Consider the following 16,298-nt stretch of genomic DNA (forward strand, 5'->3'; position numbering starts at 1 on the left):
TGCACAGAGTTCTCTCAGACCAGGAATTGTCTCTGATTCCTGCAAGCAAGCAGCTTGGTAGCCTTGCACTGCCGCCCCACCCCCACCCCCGCTTTTTAAAGGCAAAACCACCAGATCTTTCACAATTTGCCAGTATTATCCATAGTTTGAGCCTGTTTGTTGTAAGGACCTAGATGTTCCTTAGAATGTAACAATGTTGGGTAATTACAGAGAAATTACACTGCAAGTTTGCTGTAAATCTTTCAGCCTTAGCCTCTTCTGTTTCCCAGATTATGAGGATACTAGGACTGGACTGCATTGCAAGGTTGTTAACCACTCACTCAGCCTTGACCCCAGCTTCATATGAGCACAGGGCTACTTTGAGCCACGGGGGTGGGGAGTCTAAACATATCTAAAATAACAGCGTTGGCATCACCCAAAGTCCATTCAACCTGCAATCAAAGCAGCCTTATAATAACTGGGATCCGCAGCAGCATTGTTTTGTTGTTTGAGTATTTCTGACAAGACCCTCAGTAAGATATATGGTCGTGTGCTTATTTTGCACAATTATTCCGCCTTCCCAAGGCGCTGAATGGACTTGAGGGAACAAGGGAAAGGGAAGAATACATGATAGTGGTAGAGGGGTGCTTGTTTCTGTTCAGCTGCCCTGTCGGCTTTGGGAAGATCTTGTCAGGCTTCCTCAGCCTCTCTCAGCAGGTTCCCGAGGAGGCTGAACGCCACTTAGGGCTGGGCACTGTTGTATATATAAGGATGGCAGGGAGAACGGGGAGGGATGGGAAGCAACAACGGCCATCTTGCTTGAGGGCGGCAGTGGCTTAAAGCGTTTAGAAGTCATGCAGCGAGGTGGCCATTTTGGGTGCGGGCAAGCAGAAAGTGGGCGGGGAGTCGCCGACCAATCAGCGGAAAGGAAAAGCCAAAGCGCGGAGGGGGGGTGGGCCCTGTGGCTCGACTTCCTGCGTGGGCTTCGCGCTTTACACCGGGGTTGCGGTCCGGGCACCGCGCTTAGGAGGAGAACAGCTGCTTCCCTGCCGCTCTCATGCTGCGACCCGACGGCTGCCTCTTGCTGCTGCCGCTGCTCTTCCTCCTGGCGCCGGGGCCCGCCGAGGGGAAGGCGGAGGCGGCGGCCGAGAGGCTGAGCCCGTACTTCGGCACCAAGTCCCGCTACGAGGAGCTGCACCCGGAGCTCCTGCGGGACCCGCTATCGCTCGGGCCGCCGCAGCCCGGCTTCCCGCTGCCGCCGGCTTCCTGCGCCCCGCTGCAGCTCGGCGCCGTCTTCCGCCACGGCACCCGCTTCCCGACGCGCAAGCAGATCCAGAAGCTGGGCAGCCTCCACGGACTCGTCCAGGAAAACGCCGGGAAATGCAACGCCAGCGCCGCCTCCCGCCTGGCACGCTGGACCATGTGGCTCCGGCCGGACATGGACGGCAAGCTGGCCCCGCGGGGGCGCCGCGACATGGAGATGCTGGCCAGGCGCCTCGCCCGCCGCTTCCCCAGCCTCCTGGCCAGGAACCGACGCTTCGCCTTCGTCAGCAGCTCCAAGCACCGATGCCTGGACAGCGCCGCCGCCTTCCGCGAAGGGCTCCGGCAGGCGCTCGACGGCCAGCGGCAGGGCACGTCCCAAAAGCATGGTGAGAGTAACCCCGCATCCTTCCCACTCCCAGCAAGCCGTCCATTCTCTGCTTCATTATAACCTGCATGGGCGTAGCTAGGATTTATGTTAGTGAGGGCGGGGACGCCCACCTGTCGTCGTCCTCTGTTTGGCTCTGTCCAGCAGTTTCCGAATGAAATGTCTCAACAACAGGGTTTTTTATCACTTTCTTTTGACCCCAAGAGTGATTCTACAATTGCTACTTTCAGTTAAGTATTTGGAGGGGCAACTGTCTCCTACCCCCAGCTATGCCCATGATAGCTGATGGCACTTTGGGGTGTGGTTGCAGAGGTCAGGACCATTTAAAGACCCCAAGGTGGCAATAATGTACCCCACTTACTATTTTTATTATTATGTGCACGTATTAGGCACTTTAGGCAAAGAAAAAGCATCAAAATGAAATGCACGCATGAAATGCGCCTGGGATTAAGTGTCATAATTGAATTCAGTAGGACAAGGTTGTCAGTAGAGAAGCCTAGCTTTGCAATATGAGATTCTTCCCCCCCCCCCCAGCAGATACGTTAAAACCAAGAGGAAAAAAATTAAATTAAAACACACCCCATCCACTTCTAAAAGGCCGCACAGATAGTTAAAGGTCTAGTTATAGAGGAAAGGTTTTAAGTTGGGCGGCAGTGCATAAAAGGCACCTTCTTGTGTTGCCACCCTATGGGACTCTCATGGAAAAGTCCTGCAATGTTGATCACAGGGTCTGGGTCAGTTCAAATGGGGAGAGGCAGCCCTGGAGGTATTGCAGTTTTGAACCGTTTAAGGCTTTATAGGTCAAAACCTGCAATTTGAATTGGGCCGGAAACTAATTGGCAGCCAGTGCAGTTGGGCCAGGATTGGTGTTATATGTTCAAATGGTCTTGCCCTGGTGAGCAACCTGGCTGCCAAATGTGAGCCCCACAGATAATATGTTGCAGTAATCTAACCTAGAGGTTGCCAGAGCATAGACAACAGAAGTTAGGTTATCCCTGTCCCTGGGCCACCAGCTGAAGCGGATGGAAGACACTTTGTGCCACCGAGGCCACCTGAGCCTCAAGCGACAGCAAAGGATCCAGAAATACCCGCAAGTTGCATACCTGCTCCTTCAGAGGGAGTGTGTAACCCCATCAAGAGCAGGCAACCTCCCATCCATCGGTTCTGGGGAACTACCCACTAACAGTGTCTCATTCTTATCTGGATTGAGCTTCAGTTTATTGTCTCTCACTGAGTCCATTACCGAGGAAAGACATCAATCCAGCACATCCACTACCACACCCTGCAGGTGTAAATGAGAAGCAGAGCTGTGTGCCATCAGCATATTGCTGACAACATACTCCAAAATGCCAGATAACACCACTCAGGAGTTTCAGGGAAACAGCACGGTGAATGAAATCGAACCCTGAGGAACTCCACATTGAAGTCTCATGGGGCTGTACAGCACTCCCTAAGCATCATGCACTGGAAATGACGGTCCAAGTAGGACTGGAACCATTGCAAAGCAGCATCACCCACCCCTAACTTGGACAGCTGCTCCAGAAGGATTTCATGGTTGATGGTATTGAAAGCTGGTGAGAGGTTGAGGAGAATTAACAGGGGCACATTTCCCCTGTCTCCTCTTTCTGTGCCAAAACTGGATCTAAACCCTGATTGAACTTAGGGGGTTGGATAATCATTTAAGGCCCCAGTCCCAGCCCTTTTCTCTTGATAAGAGTTGTTTTTGTCCCCCTTTGTGTGTGGTACTGGTCCCTCTCCTAAAAAAAGAAGACCTGGCCAGAACTTTCAAATCATAGTTAATGTGCTTATCTAATATCATTCCTGCTCACTGCTCAGCTAACTTAAATACTGTACTGGGCTTTCAGGTAGGGGCACTCAGAATGCTAATGAGCTGTAGCACAAAGTTGGGAGATAAGGAATAATGGATGTTCTAAAGGGCACCGAACAAAATCACTTCCTTAAGTTCCAAGTGCCCAGAAGTGAGGAGTGGTAGCTACTGGGAAGATAATCATAATTTTATGAACTAGAGAAAGTGCAGAGCTCAGTATTTGGAAAGGATAAAATAAGAGCGGTCCAGGATCATTCAGATGGTTGATTTTAGTGAGACCCTGAATAGTGTCCGGCAGGCCATTGCCTGTGGTGATGTGACTTTATAGTCCATTGTTTCTAGAATCAAGCCCACAATATTCTTTCCACAAACCATTCGTCCAGTTTACTTTTAGCAAGGTTTTATGTTGATAGAGGATTTCACAGAACCCTTGGTTTCAGAACCCTTTTGAGAAATTCTGTGCAAAATGCTTTATATAAAAAAGCATATGCCCCCTGTAGTTTGCTTGAAGCAACTACCTTTAACTCAGTGTTTGACTGAAGATTATTCAGTTTTAAGAGTGTATTTTGCAACGTGCTTGCTTTTGTGAATTTATATTCCACTTTAAAGCAACTTATGACATTTAATAACCTTTTGGCCTTTCATTTTCAGCCACGACGACAGAAGGAATTGAAACCAACGACAAACTGATGAGGTTTTTTGATCTATGTGAAAGATTTGTTAAAGATATAGAAGACAATGATACGGCTATGCATGAGCTGGATGCTTTCAAGGAAGGTCCTGAGATGAAGGAAGTAGTGGGGAAAATCGCAAACACCTTGTGTCTACCAGTGAATGACTTAAACGCAGGTAATGTTCTTTTATCAGCTTCCTACCTGTTCTCAGTTATTATGAAGAGCAAATAAGCAGTAAACATAAACATCTTTTGGAAAAGCTTTAAAGGTTAACTTCTGTTGAACCTGACTGGGGGACATAAAATATTTACCCTTCCCCTCCCCCCCCCATGCCTTGTTTTCATTTTCATCGCTCTTAGGGACTGGTTCACATAAGTTAAAGTATCTCAGCTGCATGCATTATATGACTCTCACAAGTGCAGAGATGCACACTTGTGCCACGCAGAGTGATAACTGAAGCCTAGTTCATGTTTCTGTGGTAGCCTGGAGAGAGCAGACAGTCGTGCTCCATTGAGACACACTCTTAGAAGTATTGAAGATGCTTGGGAAAATTTGTACGATGAAGTGCGGAATGCAGAAAGGAAATGGCCTATCAACTCTTGCATGCGGTTTTCAGGTAATGGTGCACACATACCTATTTCACTGCTACAGTGATTTTTCTTTTTTAACTACAAAACATCCACTACCAGCAAGCTCTGTAGCTAGTAACTAACAATATCCATGTCACGAGCCATTATCAACATTGTCTTTTAATAAACTTTATTTTGGTGTGTGGCACAAGCTACTGGTGTCGGCACCCTTTCAAGAACCTCTGTAGGAAGAGCAAGCAACTAAAACTATCTACCACAAGAGCTGCAACTTTTCCAAAATTATACCTAGAAGAAATGTACAACTAGTTCTCTGTGCCCAGCTGATATCTACCCACAACTGACTGCTGCCAGAGTTGTTTAAAGAACAGCTGGTGGTGAAGCATAGAGGAAGGATGTTTGTGGATGGTTTTCTTTGTAAGTCTTTCTCCTGGGTACATGCAGATGTTTGGGGCTGCCTAAAGGGAGTGCTTTGGCTTGTGGTCAAACACTTAAGAAGCATGAGAAACCAACTATCGTGTACAAGTTCTTTGTGGCAACCTTTCCCCCCTTCCTGGGCCACAGGCTAACTTTATTAGATTTTACCAGGAAGAAAGTATTTTCATGAGAAAAGAGAGGACCTCATCTTGCTGTTGTCGTACAAACTTTATGGATCCAGATGGTGATAGTGCTTTTTTTCTGTGGGGGACTCAGGGGTACGCATACCCCTAAACATTTTGTGAATCTAAGTTTGGCCTCATTGAGGGACAGTATTTCAATATGAGTAGGAAAATGAGAGTACCCCAAAACATATTTTTAGAAGATAAACACTGGTGATAGATATTCCACATAACTTTGTGAATCCAGATGGCGTTAGGTATTCCGGTCTGCACTAAAAACCCACATGCACCCAGTTTAGTGGGACACAGATGAACAGTGAAATGGGCATCTGGATGTGCATTTGCATTAATTATTTGCATTATGGGTCTCCTTTTACTGAATCAGGATTATTTCATTCTACCGTGTTTTATCCTTCCTATCAACCGTTTCAGGTGGTTAACATTCCATTTAAAATACAACAGAACATCACTAAGCACCAATCAAACACAAAAAGTGGGGGAAAGACATACTTTTATCAGATGAACATAGGTAGTATCATTATTACAGTTCACTACTCCCCAGAGCCACTGCAAACAACTCTATCCTGTTTTTCTTTGTGATAGATAAAGGCAGGTGCATCGATTCAAGTTTTCTAGCAGCATAAAAAGTCCTTTCAGTCTCACTCTTGAATTCATTAGGCAAGGGATTTTGAGCCATAATTGATGGAGGAGGAGCTCTAAGATATGCAGATATAAATGTAGTAAAGAAGGTCAATGTCATATGATACAGTATTGACACTTCCGTAACTCCAACTTCTGAAACATCTCTCTCTTGTTACGGAGTGTAACTAAGCATTATCCTGTTACTAAATGTGCATAGATGCAGTTTTGACAGTTTCATTTGTCACTTGCCTTTTCTACAGATTGGGTTCTGGTGTCCTTTTTCACTTGACCATCTGAACTAACTAAAGAATATTGTGTTTCCTGTAGTGTACATGCAACAATGATTTCTAGTTACTTTAATCATAACCCTGCTAAAAGTGATTGAAACAAGAGCAGGTAGTAAGATGTTGTCTGAGTATACGTATTCACTTATATGTTGGGTTTTTTTACAGAATATATGATTATGATTCTTTCAATGGTAGAAAGGTTAACATGTTAAGTTTCACCTAACAGCCTTAAAAACGAGGCTTATATTTATACAGTTTGCAATTTTAATTAAGTTGAGTTTTTGAACAAGTTTGTGAATATTTTCAGAAGCACTTGCATGGATAAAACACTCCAGGCACTGATGTGTTCTTTTTCATACGAATCTAATCAAATAATTCCATTGCAAATATTTAATACCCACCATGTATTCCGAGTTTATATATGTTAAAAACATTCTTGAAATACTGTACATAAAAATCCCGCATTCACTAGCTCATTTCTTTTTGCTTATAGTTTGTGGTGTATTATATGTATTGATTCCAGGGATGCAGAAGACTACGGACCCATTTGTGGAATTGCAAGCATAGTTCTTGCACGTCACCCCTCTGTTTGTGCCAGGGATAGGGGAATTTCTTGCCTGCAGGCTAGGTCTAGCTCCTGGTGCCTTTGGATCCATTCTGTCTCATCCCTCTTTGCCCCTCCTTGACACAGTAATTAGACTAGAAAAAAGCTTCTGTTGTTGCCAATGGAAGCTTTTGTTTCAAAGCCTAATTGATGTACGGAGGATAGGAGTTCAGAAGTGAGAGAAAATCATGACCTTGCCCACGCTTGTTATCCATTTCCCAAGATGTTATCCCTGAGGAAATACGACTCTCAGCATACAAAGGGTTCCCTAGCCTTGTTCTATACACAGGACTTGGTTCCCAGATTGTATCTCTTTTTATTGCATACCTTCATAGCAGTTTTGTAAAGGGGCATTTCGGTCACCACTGACGTGGTCCTTGTGTGTTGCCCTTTCTGCGTAAACATTTCATTGATGGCTTGCGGCATCCTACCTGATGTACCGTCGGTGTGTTGCTAACTGTTGCTTTTCTTTACAACAGATTTGGTTCAGGTGGCATTTTTCACTTGCTCATTTGAGCTGGCCATAAAAAACATTAGCTCCCCCTGGTGTTCGCTCTTCAGTGAAGAAGATGCCAAGGTAGGTACTGTGTATACGTCTGCAACCCCCTTAACTAAAGAAGTGGAGAATTGAATGTTTCAGTGTATTGTGAAAAAAACTGTTATTCGGTCTCACAGAATTATATAGGACATAGCGGGTAGTATTCAACCAAGTTTTTACTCAAGAGTAGAGCCTCTGAAAGTGATGCGGGTGGCACTGTGGGTTAAACCACAGACCTAGGGCTTACCGATCAGAAGGTTGGTGGTTCGAATCCCCTTCTTGGGGTGAGCTCCCATTGCTCGGTCCCTGCTCCTGCCAACCTAGCAGTTCAAAAGCACATCAAAGTGCAAGTAGATAAATAGGTACCGCTCTGGCAGGAAGGTAAACGCCGTTTCCTTGCGCTGCTCTGGTTCGCCAGAAGTGGCTTAGTCATGCTGGCCACATGACCCAGAAGCTGTACGCCAGCTCCCTTGACCAATAAAGCGAGATGAGCGCCACAACCCCAGAGTCATCCGCGACTGGACCTAATGGTCAGGGGTCCCTTTACCTTTACCTAGAGCTGCTGAAATTAAGCAGCATTACTCAGCTAAGTCCATTAATTTCAGTGGTCTACCATGTGGAAAACTTGAATTCTAACCATGAGCTGAAATCTGGCACTCACTTAACATGATTTAATTTGACCAAAACAACCTGCTGCAGCAGGACAAGTGCTAGCACAAATGATACTACCACGGTTTGATCTTGGGGAGTGTCATTTAACATTCCTGCTCTCGTTAGATACCCTCTCCTACTCTGCCCAACCTTCCAGCCTGTCACCCTGAGCATCTGCGTGTAGACACCTAGGATAACAGATGCATATATATTGGCTATATTCAGTCTCTTTCTAAGGAACACTAAATTCCTAAAAGTAGAGTCTGCTTTTAACAAGGCTCATAACCAATGTCTTTAGCATTAGCTGCACCTATTGACTTCACTCCTGTGCAGGAAAACAATCCTTTGCCTACCTTTTCACTCATATGCCTATTAAATTGTAGAATTCAGTGCTCATTCCCGTTTGCTGTTCCTGGCTTGCCCCTGGGAGGCTGCAACTGCAGTGTTATAAAGGCAGGTCTCTGCCAAAGCATTTGCTCCTGATTGCAATGGTGGTAGGTAGGGAAGAGGAAAGAACCCATTGCCTGAGGTGGAAAACAGGATATCTATATTGATGGGTTAGGTACCAATAGTTATATGAAAGTTTGTGTGCATTGGAATGGCCTGCCTGCAATTTACTAAAATATCTTGTTGCGTGTAAAATAATCCTTCTTTGTAACAACTTTTAAATGTGTATGATACCAGGTACTTGAATATCTGAATGATCTGAAGCAGTACTGGAAGAGAGCTTATGGGTATCCTATCAACAGCCGCTCCAGCTGCATTCTTATGCAGGATATCTTCAAACATTTGGACCAGGCTGTTACAGAGAGTAAAAGGTAAAAAATTGGTGGTGGTGGTGGGAAAACACATACTCTGTTTCGTGGTCCCATTCTAGGTGCCACTAAAATGGTTCCACCTTCTTGAATGTGCCACAGCTGCTATTTGTGGAACGATCAATATATGTAAGCATTCGTTTTATGTTTTAAAAGACCAAAATGTGTGTGTGCGTGTGGCACAGAGCTTTCCAAACTTTTCATGTTGGTGACACACTTTTTAGACATGCATCATTTCGCTGCACAGTAATTCAGTTTTACCAGCTAACCAGAGGTTAAACTAACCCCTTTCCAGCCCCAGGAGGAGTGCAGGGAGCGTTCACATGACACACCCACACACTGCAGCTAACACACTAATGTGGTGCGACATGCAATTTGAAAAGCTCTGGTGTAGCAGGTGGTGGAAGAAGGGGACAAGGAATGTGGCACTGGGTTGGAGAACCTTTTCCAGCCCAAGAGTTGCATTCCCTTCTGGTCTATGTTCCAGGGACAAAAAGAGGCAGAGCAACAAGTTTGAATGTTTGAATGTACAGTAGGCTAGTTTTTCTAGACCCCTGCCTCTTCCTACAGTCAGGAAAGCCCAAAGCATCGCAGTTCAAGGACTCATTCTAGCCAGCCAAAAGCACTTGAGGCCACAGAGCAGGGAAAGTGGCCTAGGGAGGAGGGGACGGCCTGGAAAAAGTCCTGAATGTCAGATATAGATGCTTACAAAACAAGAGGATGATTTATTGAGAGAAGTGTCTTCTACAGGACTTCCTCTCCTGGCATGCCCCGCGGAGGACCTTAAGGTCCACAAATGACAACACTTTGGAGGTCCCAAGTCGCAAGGTGGTTAGATTGATCTCAACTAGGGCCAGGGCCTTTTCAGTACTGGCCCCAACTTGATGGAACGCTCTGTCACAAGAGACCAGGGCCCTGCAGGATTTGACATCTTTCCGCAGGGCCTGCAAGACAGCTGTCCCGTTTGGACTCAGTCTGACCCTTATGTTTCCCTCCCCTTATGGTTTTGATCTTTGGGCTACTTTTAAAATGAAGCTGCATTTTAAATTATATTTTAACTTGTATTTTAAATTGGTTTTTTTCTTTTTCTTTTTCCTATTATGTTTTTGTTGTAATTTTACTGGTGTTAGCTGCCCTGAGCCTGGCTCTAGCCAGGGAGGGCGGGGTATAAATAAAATATATTATTATTATTATTATTATTATTATTATTATTATTATTATTGCATTAAATTCAATTGAACCGCTATGGTCACAGTTAGGTGTATGAGCAGGTCTTTTATTTGGCTTGCAGCCCACTTAAGACTGATTTCCCACTTCAGTTTGGATCTGTGGCAAAACCTCCCTTCAGTTTGTTTCCGGATGCCTGGATATCAAACACATGACTATAACTTTTTATATTCTAACATGAGTGGAGAACATATGGTGTCCGTTCTTTAGTGAGCATTTGTTTTGATTCGTTTGCAGAAAGGCTATATGACTTCCCATCAAACATTATCCCAGTTTTTAGGGCCCTTCCCTGTCACTTTCCTTACTGCAATAAGTCATTTTTAATTTTTAAAAAAATAGATTTGTTGCACCAGAGTGCTTTAAATCGTGCAGACCTAAATATCCATAAGCTATTGAATCCCTCCTGAAAAATAGTGGCAGTCTGTAGGCAGCTGATTGTTAAACAACAAAAAGCTGCAGGAGATCCCAGTTATGAACTGCCTGCATCGTGTCTAGATTTGATATAATTAGGAGCTCTGTGAAACGGTGCTGTTCCTTTTCCTAACAGTTGATGGCAGTATAAACAGAAGATGCTAATCTAAATTTTGAATAGGTTTCTCTTAACTAAGCTTAGTAAACTAAAGTACCTAATTGCCTCTTTCACCTACCAGCTTTTTCTGAATACTGATAATAGTTTATCCTGACAAGGGAGCAGAGGGCAGCTGTTGCCTTCTATGGAGGGTGAGTTGAGACACGGGGAGACAAAGTGACTTGCCGTATGTGACACCTAGAATCGAGTAGATAAGTTTAACTTCCAGCCACTAATCCCCAATTAAAGCTGCAGCTAGATGACATAACGTATGCAGAGCTAATGTAAAATAAGCATTCTCATACCTCGCTCAAAATAACAAGCCACTTTTTTATCTATAATTTTTCTATTAAAATGTACTCTTAGTATGGAATAGTAGAGTATTTAATCAGCGTTACTTGTACCAAGAGGCAAACAGTTCTTTCCCACAACATGAATTAATGTTTAAAAAACACTGTGAAATCATTGGAAGTCTTTAAACTCTATTATAATTTGGGGTTGAACTTAATTTTCTTCCATGTGAAGGTAACATTTTGAGAAGTGCCCATCTCTAGATATGTCCTATTCCACAATTCCCTTCAGTATCATTCATACACACACACACACACACACACACACACACACACACACATATATATATGACCAGACATTTGACTAAGCCCGGCATAGGCAAACTCCCATCATCCTTATCTAACAGGACCAGTGGTCAGGGATGATGGGAGTTGTAGTCCCAAAACATCTGGAGGGCTGAGTTCACCTATGCCTGGACTAAGCTACATAGAAACATACAATTGTAAAGTTGGAAGGGACCCCAAGTGTCATCTAGTCTAGCCCCCTGCAATGCAGGAATCTCAAGCAAAGCATCCAAGACAGATGGATAGTTGCTTCATAGTTTCTTCCTCCTCACTTCATAAATTGTTCCCCCCCCTTTAGAATTTAAATTTGTATATGTTATGTTTATTATACGGTTAACACCTGCCTTAATAGAGTGAGCATATGCAAAGGAAAGCACTGCCTCTGTGCTTTTTAACTGAGGAAGGAATTTCAGCAGGTGCAGCCTATCCTATGCATGGATAAGAGACACTTCACCTGCTTAAATCTTCTTCTACACAACTTTTAAATGTTCAGAAGTCCAATTGGGTTATTCAGCATTGTGATTCCTTAATACCTTATGACCAAGGGTTTATCTGAATCAGTGGAGGTGTGTGTGTGTGTGTGAGAGAGAGAGAGAGAGAGAGAGAGGAAAGAAAGAAAGAAAGAAAGAAAGAGAGAAAGAGAGAAAGATTCTCTTCAGTGACTGGGAGGGATCACTATTTGACATCAGAAGACAGCCTTATTATTGACCCTATATGAGATATGCATCTGTGTGTATTAATCTTTGTGTATTTAGGGATTAGCTCTGTTTGGAATGGCTTTATCGAATGTTTAATTATATAACCTTGTAAAGATTTTTAAGAGCTCTAAACAGTTTAGGGGAGAAATTGACTTGTCCCAACCGCAGTGACTTTTAAAACTCCATCCTGAGCTTGAGGAACAACTTCTCTCATTTGATTCCTGTCGGAACTTAAGACTCCACTTGGTGGACTGTAGCCACAGCCTCAGCTTCTGAACAACGCACACTGAACATTTCAAAGCCCTTTGAAGTGAATGGTTGCGTTTCTGTTGTGGATTCCGTTTGTTTTTACAAAGGCACGGCCATGTTTTTAGTCCTCTTGCGTGCTATAGAAAGAAATTGAAGGAAACTTAGAAGGAGCAATGGCAGTCCTCATAGTTGGAATCTTGGAATTGCAGAGTTGGAAGGGATCCCAAGGTTCATCTAGTCCAACTATACCTGCAAACCCAGTGACCTTTGTGACGCTATCAGCTGGCAGCTGATGTTCGAATAGAGATAATGCATTGCATTCTCTTCCTTACTGAGAACAGTACACAGATCAGAGCTGTTTGGTTGTCATCGGGCCAACAGGGGGCAGGGAGGGCAGCATTAGGGTTGGTTTGAGAATTCAGTGTTGAGCTGTGAGTGCCGAGTTCTGTCACCGTTGCCTTATAAGCTTGGTGCCAATTTCTGCCTATTTTTTGTCTTCCTGCGTAGTACTGCTTTACAAGCATAACTGAACACAGTAAGGCATGTGTATGCGTAAGACATGCACAGGTATACACTGCCAGATACTTTTCAGAAGGGCAGGGAGAAGCAGAGCAAGAACTGAAGACACTATCACTATAGTCAGATGGCTCCAGTGTTATTTCATCAGATTCAGCCTTTGCCAATACAGTGTCCTTCAAATGCTCTAGGGCTACAAGGGCTACAACGCCCAACATGCTGTCTGGAATTGAGTTTTACACTGAGCTTTCTTCTTCATTGCAGCTTAGAAATGAGAGGGTAGCTTCTAGTTATTATATCATTTCAAAAGCCATTTGGTAGTCAACAGAAGGAGTAACAGGAGTCCTTTAACAACGATTGAAGTTGAGTTATGTACTCTGGTTATGGGTATATACACCTTCCTTCTTCTGAGTCATACCACCTGTCCATCTTCGAGAACAGTGTTCCTCAACCTTTGGTTCCCAGGTAACGTTGGTCCACGACAACATCCCTGACCACTGGCTAACTGGATGGATCCAAGGTTGAAGAACACTGCTCTAGAGGGTGGGGAATCTTTTCCTGGGGCCATATTGAAAGCTCCCACCTCCTCTCATGGGCCATCGTGACAGGTAGATGGGGTCCAATGGGAACTCCGATGCCTGTAGACTTGCTGATTTGCACTGACAGCAAGTCTTGCTTTGTCAAGGAACAATAGAGAGTGCTCTCTAAGGCTCCTAATTGTTGGCAAACACGTCTCTACCTGCTCCACACTTAACATCGCAGATAATATCAGGTGTCGGGCAGGTTGGTGTGGCTTGGGGAAAATGGTCTCATAGACCAAACTGGAACCCATGCTGGGCCTGACTAGACTTGTAGGCCGGAGGTTACCCATCTCTGCTGTAGAGTCTAGACTGGTACTGGTGGTATTTGAAGTCCAAGACATCTGAAGCAGGCTTCCTCAAACTCAGCCCTCCAGATGTTTTGAGACTACAATTCCCATCATCCCTGACCACTGGTCCTGCTAGCTAGGGATCATGGGAGTTGTAGGCCAAAAACATATGGAGGGCCGAGTTTGAGGAAACCTGATCTGGAGAGGGCCAGATTGACCAAGGCCGATCCAGCCCTGTGTTATGTATTGTGACTTGCAGCAGCTCACCCAATAGTAAGGGATAGGTTTTAGGGTTTCTGAACACATCTTGACAGCTTGGTGGGAAGGTATTCTGTGTGCTGAATTGACTTTGGGATACCCACTTCCGATTCTTTGAAACAGAAATAAAACTTTAAAATGCCAGCATGTAAATTCAGATTTGATTGTTTTCTGATATCTCTTTACTGAATGGGTTTGTACGTTACTCCCAAACTCTTATTACACAAGCTAGAGAATTTTGGGTGTTGTTGTTGTTTAGTCGTGTCCGACTCTTCGTGACCCCATGGACCAGAGCACGCCAGGCACTCCTGTCTTCCACTGCCTCCCACAGTTTGGTCAGAAGAGAATTTTGGATACAGTGGACTATCTCATTAGGCATTAAACTCCTGAGTTCATGCTTGAGAGAAACGCCTTCTTTCTAAACCAGTCAGACACTGCCTTCATTTGTGGGTGAGGCTTCTAAGTTGGCAGCCAACAGATGAAAATGCCAAACATCACCTTTTGCCTAAAGAAAAAGAACAAAGATCTGTTTGCTGTGATAGTTTACTAAACAGAAAGCAATTTGTGCTGTTCTTTCTGATGTCAGATGTTGGCAGAAACATTTCTGCTCCCAGAATTTTGATACTGATTTCTGATCAGTGTTCAAAAATGTGCGGTAGCGCATTGGTACAGGCTTCATTTATTTGAGTTTTATGTTGGAGTTACCTAGCTTATTCTTATGCGCCTTATTAGGCTATGCATCAGAGAAACCTGAATGTAATACGCATGTAAGAAGCACTAGCCACATGGCAGAAGACTATAGGAAGCAATGACTTTGGTAAAGGAGGCATCTCATCAAACAGCTAAAATGTTCATCCTGACCAAAGACTAAATTCACTTGTGTTGGTTTTCTTAATAAAAGAAAAGAAAGAAGGAAATTTGGTATTTGTTGCTTGCATTGGGTCAGTAATTGTGGGAAAGGGGATATTGTATACCTTCATTTCCTGATGTAAAAACAGTTTTTAGTCTGACTTCTTGGGCTTGCTAAATCACAGTATGGTGGGGAATTTCTTCTGTACTACCCCACCATAAGCACAAAAATATGTATATGAATTCTTAGAGAAATGAGTAATCCATCTTATTTCCTTAAAGCTTGCGACCAGTTATAAAGAATTGAGGATATAACATAACTTATGCAGTACTTTATTATATCAAAGTGTCATTTTTAATCTTCAGAAACAGGATACTTCAAAGCATTCTTCTCTAAATGGGACAGGTCAAACAAGTAGTTGCATTTTATTTCCTTTTTGATGCTACAGGTTAACTTAAAGTACCAAGAACTTTCCTCGGTTGAATTAAAAACTGTATTTTAGCTTTGGCTTGTTGCTTGGCCTTCGTATGCTTGTCGTAGCTGCTGCTAATAATTCTAAGACTTGAAAGTTTTTACATTTAATTGTGATGAAAACCTGGATTTATGAACTGGGCTTTGTTTATTCCATTCACAAAACACAACATATGTAAAGCATGGTGTCCCCTAATGCAAATTATAGTTACACCTGTATGTTCCTTTTTATAGATTATGTTACAAGCTTCTAAAGGTAGGGACAGCGTAATGTGATAAGTAGCATATCAAGCTTATTACTGAGAAGCTTGGTTTAGCTGGAACTCTAAACATACTTGATGCGGGGTGGGGACGGGACCTAAACATACTTGATGCTTGATGCGGGGGGGACGGGGGACGACGACCTCAAAGCAGTTTACAAAAAGTTAAAACAGAGAAAAATCTACAACCTTTCTTCAAAGCATACAAAGAATAAAAACACTGGAGTTGACATTCTGCTTTACTATAACATGAGCACATGGAATCATGAGTAACATGGGATCTCGGACCTTTAAATTTTCTAAAAAATATATTAACTATAAATAGTAGTGTTGATAATAGTTTTGGGGAGAAGAAACTAGACAGCTGCTTTTGCATTACTTTTTTATATTGTACCATCACTGCGGTACATTAGAGTTACATAAGCAACATAGACGCTGTAGGAACTTCCAATCTGAAATGAAACAGGCATTTGGTCAGTTGACTGTCAAGGTGGAGGAGTGGAGATCATGGGCAGAGATAAAATGAGAAATAGGAGTCAAAATATAGGTTGAGCAGGGGCAGAGAGAGGTCTTGAAGGCCAGGCTTTCTATTGACTATAGAAGATCATGGGAAGTCAGGGTAGGAAACAAATGATGCGGTCAGATCAGTGAGAAATGAGAATAATTTTGGTTTTGGTTTCTCGATAGACGGGAGAGGACTGAGATGTGAAAGAGGAAGAAGCCAGAGGGCTTACATGAACCAGAGTTGTAGCCACAAGGACAGAGAGGAACAGTTGGCTTTTTAGTATGTTGTACAGGGAGAAAGGTCCATAACATGGCCGTTCTAAACAGGTGGGTAGCAGTGGA

General features: G+C 43.7%; 1 protein-coding gene and 1 long non-coding RNA gene across 2 annotated transcripts in view; one reads left to right on the forward strand and one right to left on the reverse strand.

The window, feature by feature from the left end:
- The window catches only part of MINPP1 (multiple inositol-polyphosphate phosphatase 1), an 18,863-nt gene continuing 2,565 nt past the window's right edge, over positions 1-16,298 (forward strand). The window contains exons 1-4 of the mRNA XM_083503117.1: positions 1-1,628; positions 4,107-4,304; positions 7,328-7,425; positions 8,722-8,855. Coding sequence (XP_083359243.1) covers positions 1,037-1,628; positions 4,107-4,304; positions 7,328-7,425; positions 8,722-8,855 — 1,022 coding nt within the window. The 5' untranslated portion in view covers positions 1-1,036. The remainder of the gene's footprint in view (positions 1,629-4,106; positions 4,305-7,327; positions 7,426-8,721; positions 8,856-16,298) is intronic.
- Positions 9,079-16,298, reverse strand: part of LOC310706896 — a 25,572-nt gene continuing 18,352 nt past the window's right edge. Inside the window, exon 3 of the long non-coding RNA XR_014526232.1 lies at positions 9,079-14,376. This is a non-coding gene — a long non-coding RNA (uncharacterized lncRNA). The remainder of the gene's footprint in view (positions 14,377-16,298) is intronic.

The sequence above is a fragment of the Podarcis liolepis genome (assembly GCF_965112155.1).
Source record: "Podarcis liolepis genome assembly, chromosome: 5".
Taxonomy (NCBI): Eukaryota; Metazoa; Chordata; class Lepidosauria; order Squamata; family Lacertidae; genus Podarcis; species Podarcis liolepis.